At 38.8% G+C, this 16,422-nt stretch overlaps 1 protein-coding gene across 2 annotated transcripts in view; it reads left to right on the top strand.

The window, feature by feature from the left end:
- LOC124281123 overlaps window positions 1-16,422 on the top strand; it is a 34,660-nt gene that overhangs the window by 5,596 nt on the left and 12,642 nt on the right. Inside the window, exon 1 of one of the 2 annotated variants that reach the window (XM_046717140.1) lies at window positions 15,606-15,741. The exons of the other annotated variant lie outside the window; for it this stretch is intronic. Coding sequence (XP_046573096.1) covers window positions 15,673-15,741 — 69 coding nt within the window. The 5' untranslated portion in view covers window positions 15,606-15,672. Of the gene's footprint in view, window positions 1-15,605; window positions 15,742-16,422 lie in introns of those variants that run through there. 2 annotated transcript variants of the gene reach the window in all.

Below are 16,422 nucleotides of genomic sequence, written 5' to 3'. Positions count from 1 at the left end.
TATTGATACATTTAATAAATTTTGACAAGTGTTTCACATATTTAGCTTTCTTTGAACAAAGTAATCTTTTGAGTGTATAAAGGTTGGGCCAGGTATTGACATACTGAGGTATGTACAGCTGCCGCTGTTGGTGAAGAGTTTGACACCTGAAAAGATAGTGAAACTCATCACCGACAGCGGGTGAGTTACATAATTTACATAAACGATCATTTCTTGGAGTATTTGTCCACCGGCCAGTTTCAACAGGTAGATAATGGTTGCTAGTTCTAAATTTAAGAATAGGCATGTAAATTGATTTTGGCATATAAAGGTACGGTTCAAAAGATAAATCCTGTTTATAATATTTGTAATAAAATCCCTTGGAACTTTGTTCGACGGAACTTCTCCAATTTTGTAAATTTTGGTCCTTGAGTATCTGTTCTACTGTTGAGGCTAGCCACGTGTTGGTGCAAGTGGAAGGGTTATCATATATTTCGTTTAACCTGCAATCATTAAGAATTTTTTTAACAAATGAAAACCATCTCAGTCGATCTAACATATCGGGGACATTAACTTGGATATAATTGTACAGTGTACTGGAGAGTTTCAAAGTACTGGTACAAGTAGCGATCTTATGCCAAAAGGTTATTACTCGTTTGTATATTTTAATATATATTGGCTCTCTACCAAATTCACCATAGAGAGCAAAGTTTGGAGTTGAGTTTCTTAAGGACGAAATTAGTTTAAGGAATTTAAGGTGTAGTCTTTCAATAGTCAGTAAGTTTTCAAATCCCCAAATTCCGGATCCATATATCATAATAGGTACGATCATAGTGTCAAAACCTGTTAAAATACAATCTAGTGGTAAATTTATATTCCGGGCTTTTTTCAATAAAGCATACATGGCTTTTGTTGCACTCTCAACTAGTGATTTGATTGTAATTATATATCTACCATTCCTGTGAAGTTTGATTCCAAGATAATTGTACACGTCGACTATTTCTATGTTTTGGTTTTGATACACGAATATATTTTTGGATTTGGTCGCAGGTCCGCTACCAAAATGAGCACTTTTGTTTTTGCGAGATTTACGTGTAATTTCCGTGTGGAACAATATTGCTGAAATGTATCTAATGATTTTTGCAATTCAACTTGGTCTTCACTAAAAAGAACAGCATCATCAGCGTATAATAATATTATCAGTTTTAGCAGACACAATGTATCTATATCTTCATTACATTGGAGATCAACACCTTCACAGTTGTTTGCATGTAGAAAACTTTCTATGTCGTTTATGAATATAGAGAACAATAATGGCGATAAATTTTCTCCCTGTCTAACACCGGAGTAACACTGAAATGTATTTGATATATTATTGTCAAGCATAACGGCGGACTTGATGTCATGATACATGTTCTTTGTTAGATTAAGAAATGTTCCATTTATTCCGTTTCTGACCATCTTATGCCACAGGCCAATACGCCAAACAGTGTCAAACGCCTTTGTAAAATCGATGAAGACACAGTATAACTTCTTTTTGTTTAATTTTAATATTTCTGTAAGTATATGTATGACAAAGAGATTGTCTGATACCGAAAAACCTTTCCTGGATCCTGCCTGGGCAGGACTTAGAATATTGTTAATATTAAGAAAATTGGCTAATCTGTTATTCAGAATAGACGTGAACAACTTTCCGAAACATGACAATATTGTAATTGGGCGGTACGAATTCGGAGCTTAAAGACACCTGGTCGGAATAATCGTATGGCTTGTCGATGAACATCTTGCGGATCCCCACACTGCTACGGGACGTAAATCGGTATGTTAACATGGGGCCATTCATGAACCTTTTAGTAGAACATATCCGACAGCAGCTAATTTCATAACCAGTTCGTTCTGAAATACGCCAAGACCACTCTCGACGAATCTGTTAACAAGCTTCAGACAGCAGATTAACTTGTTAAGCTCCCCAATACCCCGTAACAGTCGTCACGGTGACGTAACCGAATAGACAGCTGTCACAGCTCGCCATCAGCGTTACAGACCTAATGGCTGGGCGGTAATGTTCATTGATAGGCAATGATTGTTAGCATGATATACGACAGGTAAATTCCCTTTGTACAACCGCTGATAAGGTAATCCATGTGTCTCACCTTCAGATGACCTTGACAACAACCATCAGGGACTTTAGGCAAGTTAGAGAAATATCTCGTTTCTCACGACTGTGTATGAATGCGAGATTCAAATATTGTTTCTAGGTTACCAACCGAAATAAGAAGCTCGATGTTAATGTAGATGTCTTTTGACCACGCAAAGCGTATAGAGTTTCAAAGTTTGGATAACCGGTCTAACTAGGGAATTTGTTTTGAACATGTCGTTGTTTAAAATTAACAGTGCATGTACTTGGATATTGACAAACTACAAGGATAACAACTTGTTTTATTTCGTGATGTGGACGTTTCGATTCAAACCGTTGTCAAGCAGGAATATATCATGAAATGGAGGGGGATATTCACATTGATTGTAACGAGGAAAGCCACATAATTAACATATTTGGCATAACAACTTCTTTTATTTCGTGAATACGTAATTAAAAAAAAATGGAAACATAAAGTAATAACACTCGAATTAACCTTTGTATCTATTTTCATAATACTTCATAACAACCAATACTATTCAAATTAAGGATCACAACAATTCTTATTCCGAAATTACTATACTGACGTACGAAAGAAAGTACACACCTGGTGTTTTGGGATTATTTGAAAAGTGTTGTGATTTTGACTGGCAACTTCGCAATTGGGCACGATATCTGTGGTGTTTTGGCAACATATTAGGAATGTCTGTGACTTATATATCACTGTACAAACTATATTCAAAACATTTACGTCGCTTTTTGGAAAGTAATCCAAATGCACCAGGTGTGTACTTTCTTTTGTGCATCACTTTATTTCTTGTACCGTACCTACAGCTGACGTAAATATCTTTTGGTAATACGACAGGAATAAAAAAAAAAAAAACAGTTGCCTAAATTGATGACTCACATTGCAAATAAATTATATTATAACCTCGTGAAAAGTGACAGAAAAAAACACCACACCTTTTTATATGTCACCTGTTCTTAATAATCCTATTACTCTCAGTTCAGCCTGAATGTGTCTTTCAACAATTAATATACAGGGAGACCTCTCCTGACACTGCTCAGGTATTGTTCGTGTGTCATCAATCAGTTGACAATACCTCTGACAAAACTGACAATCTTAAACATTGACAGAGCATTCAATTAATCAACTGGTGGTACACCCTTGTCTGCACGTGTTTAAGTTGAGCACGTGACTGATTTTCGGTCAAATATGATTCGTCATAACCCTAACCATAGTAATTGATGTTTATTTTTCTATTATCATCATTTTGCATTCTAATGCATTTTATTTTGAAAATGTTTCGAATGCCTAAAACATTTTATCCCCCTACCACCATTCTGTTTAAAAAGACAAAACGTCATCGCCATCTTGTCTCCATAACCCGTCGGAACAGATTCTGCTGGTGCAAGGCAGAACAGCCATGAAAAATGTACATCGTATACGAATGGATCACCGAAAATCCTGAAAATGATCGCGAAAAGGGGAAGCATGTCCTCCCTTACTGGTAGCACTCGTCACTCATACAATATACACAATAAGTGCTTGTTGCCTGACAAATGAAAAACACTATAAGACTCGCATAAAAATGATTCGTCATTTAAAAAAATCCCATATATCAATTATGTGGCATACAAAACTTTAAAGAAATGTTTTGTACTGATGTTTATTTTGGCGATTGCACCAGTGAGTTTGAATAAAAGAGTTAAAGAATATGACATGGCTTTCTGAAAGATGGCCATGCTTCGTCAGGATGAGTAGATTTTTATGACATAAAATTCTCTCTTTAAACAAATAGATCTTTCATTTTAGTTCTTTTGTGAGTATGTTTATTCGTATCACGAGCTCTTTGCGTTGGCTATTTGTCATGACGTTCCTGATGATCTCAGATCCACAAAGGGTTATTATAGCAGAAAGTGCTGATATGAAATACGCCGTCGAAAGAAAAGCCATACATTTCTTGATATCTAAACGAGCTAACAATCAATCTGTGGTGGTCCAATGACGAAATGTCTTTCACTTCCAGGAGTTTACACCACAGGCCCCTGATATATTAAATAAATGACTCTGTACACTCTTCGCCAGAATTGACGCGTATTCTCTAAAACAATTTTTAAATTTGTTTTCATAAGAATAAAACAGCATTTGAACTGGAAACGAGCCCAAGTGAGATAGAAGATTCCAAGGGATATCTAGACTTGCTTCATCAAAACTATAGCATTTCAGTAAGGGCGTGGCGGAAAGGAAAACAATATGGTTCAGGAACTGTGGCTTAGACTAACCCATCGCCTTCGTGTCTACACCCACGTGTGCTGTCCCCGCCCCCGAGACATGGTGATGATATTTCCGCGTGCTTGGCCACTCAGCTTTCACTGTGTCAGGGTCACTACTGACGTCCATCCTAATGTGGATGTACCAGATGTACTTAGACTATCATTTAATCTCTGTTCCGCATCCCCTGCAGCACGTATTTAGCGGCATAGGTGCGCCCAATGTCCTAGTCATTAAATTTATTTATGATCCTGGCATATGACCTGTTACGCTGCATGTACGCACTCACACCCTTATAAATATATATATACATCGTGTTTAATGTATTGGGATGGGATAAACTGTTGTATAAGTGTTTATGTAAAACTAATATAACACCTCTTTGATAATATTGTAATTGGGTAAAATCCCGTGAAGATCCGGGTTTTAATTGATTATTCTTCAGTAGCCCATGCTTGTCGTAAGAGGCGACTAACGGGATCGGGTGGTCACGCTCGCTGACTTGGTTGACACACGTCATCGTATCCCAATTGCGTAGATCAATGCTCATGCTGTTGATCACTGGATTGCCTGTTCCAGACTTGATTATTTACAGACTGCCACCATATAGCTAGGATATTGCTGAGTGCGGCGTTAAACAACAAACAAACGAAACAAACAGGGTATATAGAGAGGTATTTGACCTCCAAGGACGCTGGACTTGTTCTGACATATACTACTCAAAAGAATGAGTGAGTGCCTTTATACGCCGCACTCACCAATATTCCAGCTATATGGCGGCGGTCTGTAAATAATCGAGTCTGGACCAGATAATCCAGTGATCAACAGCATGAGCATCGATCTGCGCAATGGGGAACCGATGACATGTGTCAACCAAGTCAGCAAGCCTGACCACCCGGTCCCGTTAGTCGCCTCTTATGAAAAGCATGGGTTACTGAAGATCAATATTCTAACCCGGACCTTCACGGGTGTACTCAAAAGAGGTAAAGGTCATACCTATTATTTCAGCTGACTGTAGTCACCATGACACGAACCAATCCGAGTGACTGACCTCACGGAGAATGTGAGCCGGTTGTGTTTAATAGTGCTCGGAACAATGTTTCCAAAACACCACAGCGAGTCAGCTCAGAGAAGGAAGGTAGAAATTTAAATCATATATGAAGGCTTCGACATTATAACTCCTTTAAGCCCATGATTATTGCTTCTTTAAACCAAGGACAATAACAGGAACCTCCCAAGAGGATCCCGGAAAGGCTAAGGGAGGTAAATCAAAAATCAATGTAAGAATGAGTTTAGCAGTTTGAGGTACACATTTTAAAATCCTCAGGTATTGAACACAGAAATCTAGGACTAAAATAGAAAGTACTTTTGCGGATCCTGGTACAGGTACGGGGCGCAAATCTATGACTTATAGTGTTTTAGGCCAAAGGATTGCTATTTCAGTCATGAAATTTCTGAAATATTATGTTAGACATTTCAACTACTGTAAGTGACGTTTCGCTTGAAAACAAAACATTTGACAGCAGATCTGCTCTCCTAAAGCTTCACGCTATTGCAACATTCTTAAAATATTTGTAAAAGTACATTTAACACGTCATAAGACGTTTCTGTCACAGTCGGGACTAGACGAAAACGTCTTCTTCTACACATAGGCTGTCCATATTTATTTCTGTGTTTCCCTTCTCCCGACGTATAATATCAAAAGATTTCCTGTTTTACATTTCCTTCTAATCAACAAAACACTCTTACTCGAACACGCACATTAATAAAAAGGTCTGATCTGTCTTCATCTCAATATAAACGAAAAACAGTTTTAAAAGCTATGTGATTCAATCCACATCAAATATTAATTTAAAGACTATTACCAAGTGATCTTCATTTTGGAATTCTAATAAAATAATACACAATTAGTGAAAGCATATTTTTTATATTTCAACTCGTATATGTATATTTGGTCAACCTGCTCTCTTCCTAGTTGAGATGGGAGCTGAGAAACATAAAAAACATGGTTGGCCTTACATGACAAAGGGTCTCCCGTGAAACATATACAACGTGCTTGTTTTTTGGGGGGATGCATGTTCCAAATATGACTTGACTGTCTGAAGGTTTTCCTTGACGAAGATATCTCAGGCTTGACATACATTCCTGTCAATTACGACTGCGACGCTTGTCACAGTGAGACGGTGCAGATTGCGTTTAACATGAACAGTTTGGAAGCATATGGGCGCGTCGACATAACGGCACTTTCATCGTGATTTCATGTTATGCATCTCACCCTCCTGTCATTCACAGGAGTTTTTAATGCACCTTTTTTCATTTTGTTTTCAGTGTTCTGTCATAAATAATGTAAATCCTCCTGTCAAGCACTATTACGAATTCTGAAACATACGTTTGATTAATATCACCACTTCAGCTGTTTTACATTGTTACACCTTTGGCGACATTCCTCGAAAGAAATTAACACGGGTCTGTTTTTCAAACTGCGATCCGTATGTAACCTCAAGAGATCCCAGATGGGGAGGGGGCTGTGAAGGGGTATGCATCCCCCCACTACACACACACACTTTGTTTAAAGCAAACCTGAAAAGGTATTGAAACAAGCGTAAACTGTGTTGTTAGTAGGGCTGGGTATTGCAGAGAATTTTCATATTGCGATATATTGCGATGCGAAAGCATATATTGCGATATGTATTGCAATATATTGCAAGAAGTTCTTTTTTAACAAAAAAACTACTTATAATCGAGTTAATGCTTGATTTATAAAGCAAAAACACAACAAAATCACCATGCTTGATTAAGCTTTAATACAAACTTTTAATCATGACAAAATACAAATGTAAATAATATTAGGCACAAATAAAAAAAAGGAAAGGAACAATTTATAAAACGGAAATATACGAAGATTTCCGGGTGTTACGAAGTTTTCCGAATGCATGTCAAAATACCGGTTTTCGATCAGCGTATCGCAATACGTATAGTTTTCATGTCTGAACCGGTAAATACTGGTAAACCTGTTATATTGCGCAGCCCTAGTTGTTAGATTGTTGTTTAACGCTGCCCTCAGCAATATTCCATCTAAATAACGGAGGACTGTAAATATTCTTAGACAAATTCTAACACGGGTGTTCGCGGGTTGTCATATGTTACATGCGAAGTATTTGAGCTTCGTACTTTTTTTAATTGGTTATGAATCGCCAGATGATTCAGTTGCGAGGTTCCCAATGAAGATCTGGTTTGTACTGGTCTTCAGCAACCCATGCTTGTCTTAAGTCGACTCGGGCGGTGGGGTAGCCTAGTGGTGAAAGATTCACGCCGGAGACCCGGGTTCGATTCCTCATACGATAAAATGTGTGAACCCCATTTCTGGTGTCTCCCGCTGTGAAAATGTTGGAATATTGCCAAAAGCGGCGTAAAACTAAACTCACTCACTTAAGTCGATACATGAGATCGTGTGGGCAGGTTCCTGTTGCCTTGGCCGATGATCATGCCCTAGTCTGTCGTACAGACCCTGAAGCAAATATATGCAAGAAAGCCCACGCAAGTCTAGAAAATGTGGCAAGTCTAGAGTTCGAAGAAGTCTCAGGGCTCCTTTTCATTATATATTTTTTTTTTTTTACTATGAACTTTTTTCAGTAAAATATGTTCATTTCAGAGACTAGTTGTTAGTCTCATCATGCCCTCGCTCGATTATATACAAACCTCCACCATCATACAGCTAGATTTTGCGATACACACTAAACAATAAACAAACAAACAGAATATGCTGAATGCTACTTTCTCATTCGTCACCACTCGTCCCTTTCCGTAACCTCGCTATTCGGCTTGTCCCGGAATAACACGCGTTGGTCACGAATGCTACTTTTTAAGTCGAGTATCTGCGCTCGCCCTAGACTAAGTCTCTGGAATGAACATATTTTACTGAAAAAAAAGTTCATAGTAAAAAATAAATATATAATGAAATGGAGCCCTGAGACTTTCTTCATTTTCAGACACCTGAAGCTGTGGAAATCTAGACTTTTCTAGACTTGCGTGGGCTTTCTTGGATATATTTGCTTCAGGGTCTGTACGAGAGACTACGCTCGCCCCAGCGTACCGGTAATTTGATAACTGAGTGAGTGAGTTATTATTTAACGTCACATCGGCAATATTTCAGCAATATCGTGACGAAATTTGATAACTGAACTGCTGTCTCTTAAACCCCCTCCCACCTTCTGCCCCTGCCCCACCTTCTCCCCAAAGGGTGGGGTCGCACTGCTTGACAACATGACACGGGTCTGGCGCAGGTCTCTGATTATAGCTGGCCTGGGCAGTTTATTGGCTTCATTGTCAGCATATATGAATATAAGTATGCAATTATTTTGTAAATATAAACCACTTATGCTTATAAATATTCAAACATCACACAATGTCACATTTTAGCCTGCTCTTCCTTTTATTTTTTTTCAAGTGATGGTTTTGTTAGCAATTTTATTTCTGTACCTCCACTGACTGTCCTCAAACCTGTGGTTGACAATATGAACGTATGAGGTTGGTGAGGACGGGTGGTGAGCATCTTTACATCTAGACAATACCTTATTGACATTTGCAATGATTCCGACAGCCGTATCTTTTCCTTTGCGATAGAGCTCGGTCTACGTTAATTGCATATACTGTGAAATGCTATCGGTACATGGGAAAATAGTTTGGGTCAAATGGGCAGAAATAGTACTGTGAGGTTTTTCAACTAAATTAAAAAAAGTAAGATAAAATAAGAAAAATAAAAAAATGTATTAAATAATAAATAAATGAATAAATAAATAAAGTTTTGTCGAGTTTATCAGAGACAATATATTCCTATACCACACACTGCTCGTTCCGCGAGATGCACATACCACATACCATAGAAGCACCCATATAAACAATCCCGTAAGATTTGATCTTGTGTTTTATCCGATTCAAGCCTCTAAGTATCGTTTCATGGACGTAATTCTTTGAATGAAGTATAACAAAACTACAACTTTTTTAAAATCGCCGTTTCCAGCTTAATACTTTTCCATAAACCACCGCATCCCACTGTGTGAAAAATACAACTGTGGTTCTATAAATGTACCAGCGCTTATATAGTGTCAGGAGAGGTCATAAATGCCAACTGCGACAGCCTGAGATGCGCAATAATCATGAAGCACGTGGAAGGCGTGGATTTCTCTGCCACTCTGGTACCAATCTGCGTGCAGCACATGCCGCGCGTGCTAGTATACGATTGCCAGTTACATTGGGTATAAACCGGACGAGGAAGCACCTGCGTGCTTAGTGTCTGACAGTGACAAAAACGAAATGGGAAGCTTTAAGCAACGTTGGGATATATTTAGATCGTCGGGAAATAACTTAAATTTTTGAAAGTCTGCGGGCTCCTTACTTGAACAGACGAGTGTTTAGCAATGAATATCCATTTTCAGTTTTAGACCGTCACGCTTCGTTCAATCCCACACAACCAACTGAAAGAGGTGAGGTGAGGTGAAATTGGTTTTTACGTCGTGCTTGAGAATATTTCGCTCATATGACGACGTGCATGCGTGTGTATGTGTATGTGCGGCTGCTTGTACTAGCCCAGACTTAAGCTGGTTTTATAGTGCTTGCCCACTGAGATACCATGCCGCAGTGAAGCATGAATACTCCACTCAGACACATTATACTGACTCCGAGCTGACCAGTCCTTGTTGTACCCATTAATGCGCCAGGCAGGGAAAACAAAAACCATATTTAAACGTCTTTTGGTATGACGCGGTCGGGGATCGAACCCGCGACTTTCCGCTCTCCGGGCGGACGCTCTAACCACTATATCACGGAGGCGGTGACCAAGGCCACCCGATCCTCTTTGTAGCATCTTACCACTAGCTGTTTGATGAGTATGGTGTTTCCAGCGATATCATGGCGAGGGACACCAGTCATGGACTTTACACGTTTTACCCGTGTTAGGAATCGAACCAGGGTTAGGGCGCGACGAACGAACGCTTTGACCACTAGGCTACCCCACCGCTCTACAACTAGCATTTGAACTGAATTTAACTATTTAAATATGTAAACTTCAATCCAATGAAGTTATGTGAACGAATTTCCACATTCTGTCTGCTGCCAATGCGTACAACCGTCCTGTATAATTTCGGAAATGCTTAGGAGACTGTTTCCTAAGTTATTTTGGTTGAATTTTGTTGGTTTGTTTGTGGTAAATTTAATGATGTCTGATCTATTATAATGACTGATGCCATTGGTTTCCGTATTTGTTGAGGTGAAAATTTGACCTGACTTTGCATGTGTTTTTGACGGTGCCAACTACGGTACAGGATACATATACCTTTCGAAAACATTTTGTATCATTACTTTTAATAAACCCTTGAAGACCCTGCTTAAAATTGGTCTTCAGTAACATGCGTGCCTTAAGAGGCGACTAATAGGATCGGATGACACCTTTCATCGTATCCCAGTTGCGTAGATAGATGCTCATGCTATTGATCACTGGACTTTCTCTGCCAGAGTCGATTATTTACAGACCGGCGTCATATAGCTGGAATATGGAATAGGCTGGAAAATGTATTAATTGTGATTCATAAAACATTTATATACATGGATAATATAGAATTAATCGTATAACTGTCTTTGCTTCATTAAATATTCATATCATTATTGAAATGATATTTTTCGTTATTATGTACTTTCTGTTATATTTTCCCGATACCACAGTATAATTTTCGGAGCCAACTGACATTTTGGAATTCGTGGTAATTAAGCTCTTTTCCCGCACTCACTTTTAATATGCCATGCAATTATCGACAACAACAATCTGTTTTCTTGTAAACTCCGTATATACGCTGGAAGGCAAACTAATAATGTTTCATTAATGTCAAAGAATATGTGTGGGGCATAATAGCAGTACGTGTTTCAACTGGAAATATTTAGCGGTCGTAAACGAGATCAAACAGACGTTTATTACAATCAATCTCTTTAGCATTCATGAAAGGGCTTTCATAAGTACACAGTAAAACATACATGGTAATTTATCGTCTAGTTCTATGGACAAAGAATATATTTACATACACCAAAGCATTGGGTTATATTAAGGAGATGTTTGGTGAACTCGACACATCAGTGAGGTACAGGAATGTTAAAGCCGAGCCCCGGACCAAAAAAGACAGTTCGTTATATACGTTAGTTCGTTATATACGTTAGTTCGTTATTTACGTAGCTTTCTGTTTGAATTTTATAGGGTGAGCAATTGAACAGGTCTAGCAGTGGTTTCAAGCAATCCATGTAAAAGGCGACTAACGGGATCGGGTGGTCAGTAGGGCTGCGCAATATAACCGGTTTACCGGTATATACCGGTTCAGACATGAAAACGATACGTATTGCGATACGCTGATTCAAAACCGGTATTTTGACATGCATTCGAAAAGACTTCGTAACACTCGGAAATCTTTGGATATTTCCGTTTTTTAAATTGTTCCTTTCCTTGTTTTATTTGTGCCAAATATTATTTACATTTTTATTTTGTCATGATTAAAAGTTTTTATTAAAGCTTAATCAAACATGGTGATTTTGTTGTGTTTTTGCTTTATTAATCAAGCATTAACTCGATTATAAGTAGTTTTTTTGTTAAAAAAGAACTTCTTGAAATATATTGCAATACATATCGCAATATATGCTTTCGCATCGCAATATATTGCAATATGAAAATTCTCTGCAATACCCAACCCTAGTGGTCCGGCTCGCTGACTTTGTTGACACATGTCATCGTAAACCCAACTGCGTTGATCGATGCTCATGATGTTGATCACTGGATTGTCTGGTCTAGACTTGATTATTTACACTCCGCCGCCATATAGCTGGAATATTGTGGCGTTGAACAACAAACACACAAAACAGAAATGAACAGGTCAGAATTAACGCGGTGCAGTGACTTACAACGGAATAGTTGTGCTATATAATGCAGCTGTAATATTTGCCACTGTGCTTATCATAACAGTAAACTGCAGCTGATCTTTAGCCCTATGTAACGCTAATGAGATACTGGATGGGTGTATACAGCTCTGTATCTAGGTAGCTGTGTCATTGTGACGAACGAATTAAACGGCCGAGGGCATCTCTGTTTGGAAGACTGAAAAGATCCAGGCTAATCTTTCGATCTCACCTTAGGCAAGTGACTAATTTTGAAATATTTCATTCCTCGCTTGTTTCTTTTCAAAGCGTGAGATAGCAGTTGTGTGCATCGGATCGTATGCCATCAGAATACTTTGAACCTCGAGACATTAAAGTTCGAATTATTTCTATTTTGTGTGAATATATAATGACGTCAACGCTGGGGACAATCAGTTTCGAGTGTCAGTTTCACAATCAGTTTCGAGTATTTGCCGACTTAGATTCAGTTGGCAAAATCGTGGGGTTACTGTCCATATTGTAATTCATCATTATTTTTTAAAATTTAATTTTGAGAATAAAATATGTTTCAAAAGGAAGTTTAATTATTTACAACCCGCCTTCATATAGCAGGACTTTAGTGCAGCGTTAACCAACAGGCAAACAAAAAGGTAGCAAATGTAAAATGAGTGTGGTCATGTGTTTGGCTGTAAGCATGGAATTGGTTATTGTTTGTTGTTTTACGCCGCACTCAGCAATATTCCAGCTGTATGGCGGCAGTCTGTAAATAATCGAGTCAGGACCAGACAATCCAGTGATCAGCACCATCGTCATTGAACTTCGAAATTGGGATACGATGATATGTGTCAACCAAGTCAGTGAGCCTGACCACCTGATCCCGTTAGTCGCCTCTTAAGGCAGGCATGGGTTGCTGAAGACCAATGCTAACCCGGGTCTTGCACTGAATACATGCCAAGTGTTAAGGGACAACTGTAGTGAGACTCTCAGGCAAACCTTTCAACCATCCGTAAATTTAAAAACAGCTCACTCATTAGAGATAGTAGTAACTGAAGTGACCTTTCTGACCTTGTTTACCAACAGTGAAACGTTTGTCAGCAAAGTATAAGTGATTATGTTCCACATCCCATCCGCCGTCTGTCGACGTCTGCATGCACGTCATCAACCACAACATGGACAACACATACGTCTTCCCTTCAAACACACCCCACCCAAACATCAAACATAGACAAGAACAACCTCTCTTTACCAATCCCTCAGCCGAGAAACATGACCAATGTCCAGTTCTCGCCATATCGTTTTCAAAGTCACTTCCGGTGTCGAGCTGTCATGTCAAGTTAGCATATATCCGTCAAGGGTCAAGGACGACCGTGTTAAGAACATCTTCTTGAAGAACAGGACTTGTTGTGTCCGTTGATGGGCCCTTTCATTTCAACATCTGAAACAATAACACGCCTACGAAGTGTTTGGTGTATGTTAGGGCGGAAGTGACAGTTTACGAGATGGGCGCATGGTGTTAACTATCGACCTAAGTTGTTTACAACCAGTCTGACAGATCATGAAGTCTCTGACTTCAGACGTTTGCCTGGATTTGAGACACATGTGTCATCTGTTACTGTCAAAGAGCAATTAGGTTGTAGGTAGGTCTTCGATTAACTTACTTAGACGCCAGATGCGGGGAATGAGTCGTCTCGTGGGTACTACACGGCTTCATTCAGCCCGGGACGCATGACACTGATGTAGTGACGTGGAACAATACAATCTATGCTGGTCTGTCACACAAACAATCTGAAACAATTAAGGTCATGTAGTTCCCCAAACAATTGTATCCAACATGATCCAAGCAAGTCTGGTCAGTATTTGTCAAGAATGTGGCTGCTTATTATAATTTGTTGAGGCCTATTTTGTTGTTGTTTTTGTTAAAATCTATATTCAGTTCAGATATACATTACTAGATGTCAGTCTTTGATGTGGTTTAAGGGTTCATCCACCCAAAAGTTTACTGAATTAGATCTTAAGCATTGTCTTTTTCACCACACTAAGGCTCTTCATAACGGTCAGTTAGGTTTCCATATGGAAACCTGAGGGAGGCTCTGGTCTCACTGTGTTGTATGTTAAGACCGGGGAGTCATTAGATATAGATAACAATCAGTCTTTTTTACTGTCAACCAAAGCATTTCAGTTGCCTTTTCTACTGGACGAAAACGGTCTGTGATTAAAATGCACCATGAACAGCGACCATATTCGGCAGCTGGTACCTTCAAAATCTTTAGAATAATTATTGTTGAGGGTTGATAATAGTTTGTAATTTTCTGTTTATTTAGGCTTGGCTTGAACCTCTTTATACTGATAGTACTGGTTTGTACAGCCTGGTACACATACATGTATTCCTGTACAAACGAATTATATCTGTAAATGAGTAAAAATTGTTTTACAAAACGAAATGGATGTATCTTTATGAACGACATGAACACCGTTTTGTATCGTGATCTTCATAACCAACAGACAGTATATGCAAATATGTTGGTGCGTTAAATACAGCATCCAGAGTCACATGGTGAAGCCTATTATGCGCCGAAACTTTAATATGTGTTTCCTGCCAAATCCCGCCCTGTAATATGACGTAATAACTGTTTTTAAAATCAGGTTATGTCCCTAAAGCCCTGCTTCAAGATGATGACTGGTTTGGATGTAGCGAAGCGTACCAAATGTACGCTCGTGACGTGAAGTACAGTTGATGCGTGTGTGTTGGGTAATGCCCCGCCCTTGCTTTGAGGATGCTAATATCACTGTAACTAAATCATGACGTAATATGGTTTCAACAAGAGACAATTATCTGAGTTAATTTTGGCCAAAAACATAAAGTTCCGAATTTGGCACTGGCTTTTTTTTATATGAAGTGAAACACCCTTTCCCAAAAAGCTAATCTCTCCCAAATATGTATTTCAAGTCTGGCGATTGTGCAATAACACTATTCTAACGATGATTATGTTAATAATAATTTATTTAAACAGCTGACGCCCATTTACAGGAGCACGTTCCTAACTCATTAATTTTAATCAGAAAAGTACAAAAATTAAACCACTCCTGTCCATGGTCGTATACATGGATTCTTGGAAGTTGTTGATTTCCTCCCATAAGAAGCTATGAAAGGATTACAGCGCAAGCGCGATGCATGTTAAACTTCATGTACGGCCATCCATACAAATCCTTGTACGGTGCTGACAGATGGGTGTTTATTGCATAGTGGCAGATGTGACACATTGAGTTACCTCCCCTGATTGCCGTCAGTCACTCAGTCCCGGACTGTCGTTCTCAGGGAAGGTGGCGCTGCACTCAGGGAGAGTCGTAGGGCTCCGTTGTCGGTCTCTGGATTATGCCGAAACCCCTCTCAGAACGGAGATCAGCTCCGGTAACTTGGTCCTCAAATCCTTTCATCTGTGAAGTGAGTATTGCTGGTAAAATTATAATGTTATAAAAAACAACCAAGAAAGCTGTCCAGATAGCGGACGTGAATTGTTAACGTTTTTAATGTTGACCGACGGAAAATTCAGCCAGACTTCGTGTTGGGAATAGAAATCATTTGTATATTAGTAACACAACAGCCAAAGATCAGGTTTGTGCAAGTTCATTAATTCTTTGTCTTATTTTGCAGAATATTATCAAAAATGGATTGTATTTACTTTTAATGCGGTAATGAATTGTTTGAAATTTAGAACAGAATACTTACTCCTCGTGGTTTTTCACATTTTTTTTTACGCACCTTAAGGGAATCGAACTCTGTCATTAGGCGTGACGAGTGAAATCTTTAACTACAGAGCTTCCAAATACAAGAAAATCGGTTTTGCACAAGATGTAATACTAAAAATTGTGTTAGTATTTGCCTTGAAGGGCATTAAATGACTTAACGCTTTGGTTCTTCTGACGAAGAAAAAGGCACTACCATAACGCCGATATGATCAAGGTGTGCTTGTCAAAGAGACTTTGTTCAAAACAGACCTGTTTTATGCTCTTACATGCAATACTATTTCATCCCCGTTCCGGGAGTGATTGATGCTGTGAGTGAGTTAGGTTATCGCACCTTTGAACAGTATTCCACTTATCACGGCATTTCAGCTTCAATTTT

Source organism: Haliotis rubra, unplaced genomic scaffold (genome assembly GCF_003918875.1).
Source record: "Haliotis rubra isolate DU_JTF1 unplaced genomic scaffold, ASM391887v1 Scf28, whole genome shotgun sequence".
NCBI classification, from domain to species: Eukaryota; Metazoa; Mollusca; class Gastropoda; order Lepetellida; family Haliotidae; genus Haliotis; species Haliotis rubra.
Note: the sequence above shows the minus strand (reverse complement) of the source record. Positions and strands in the feature narration are given on the sequence as shown.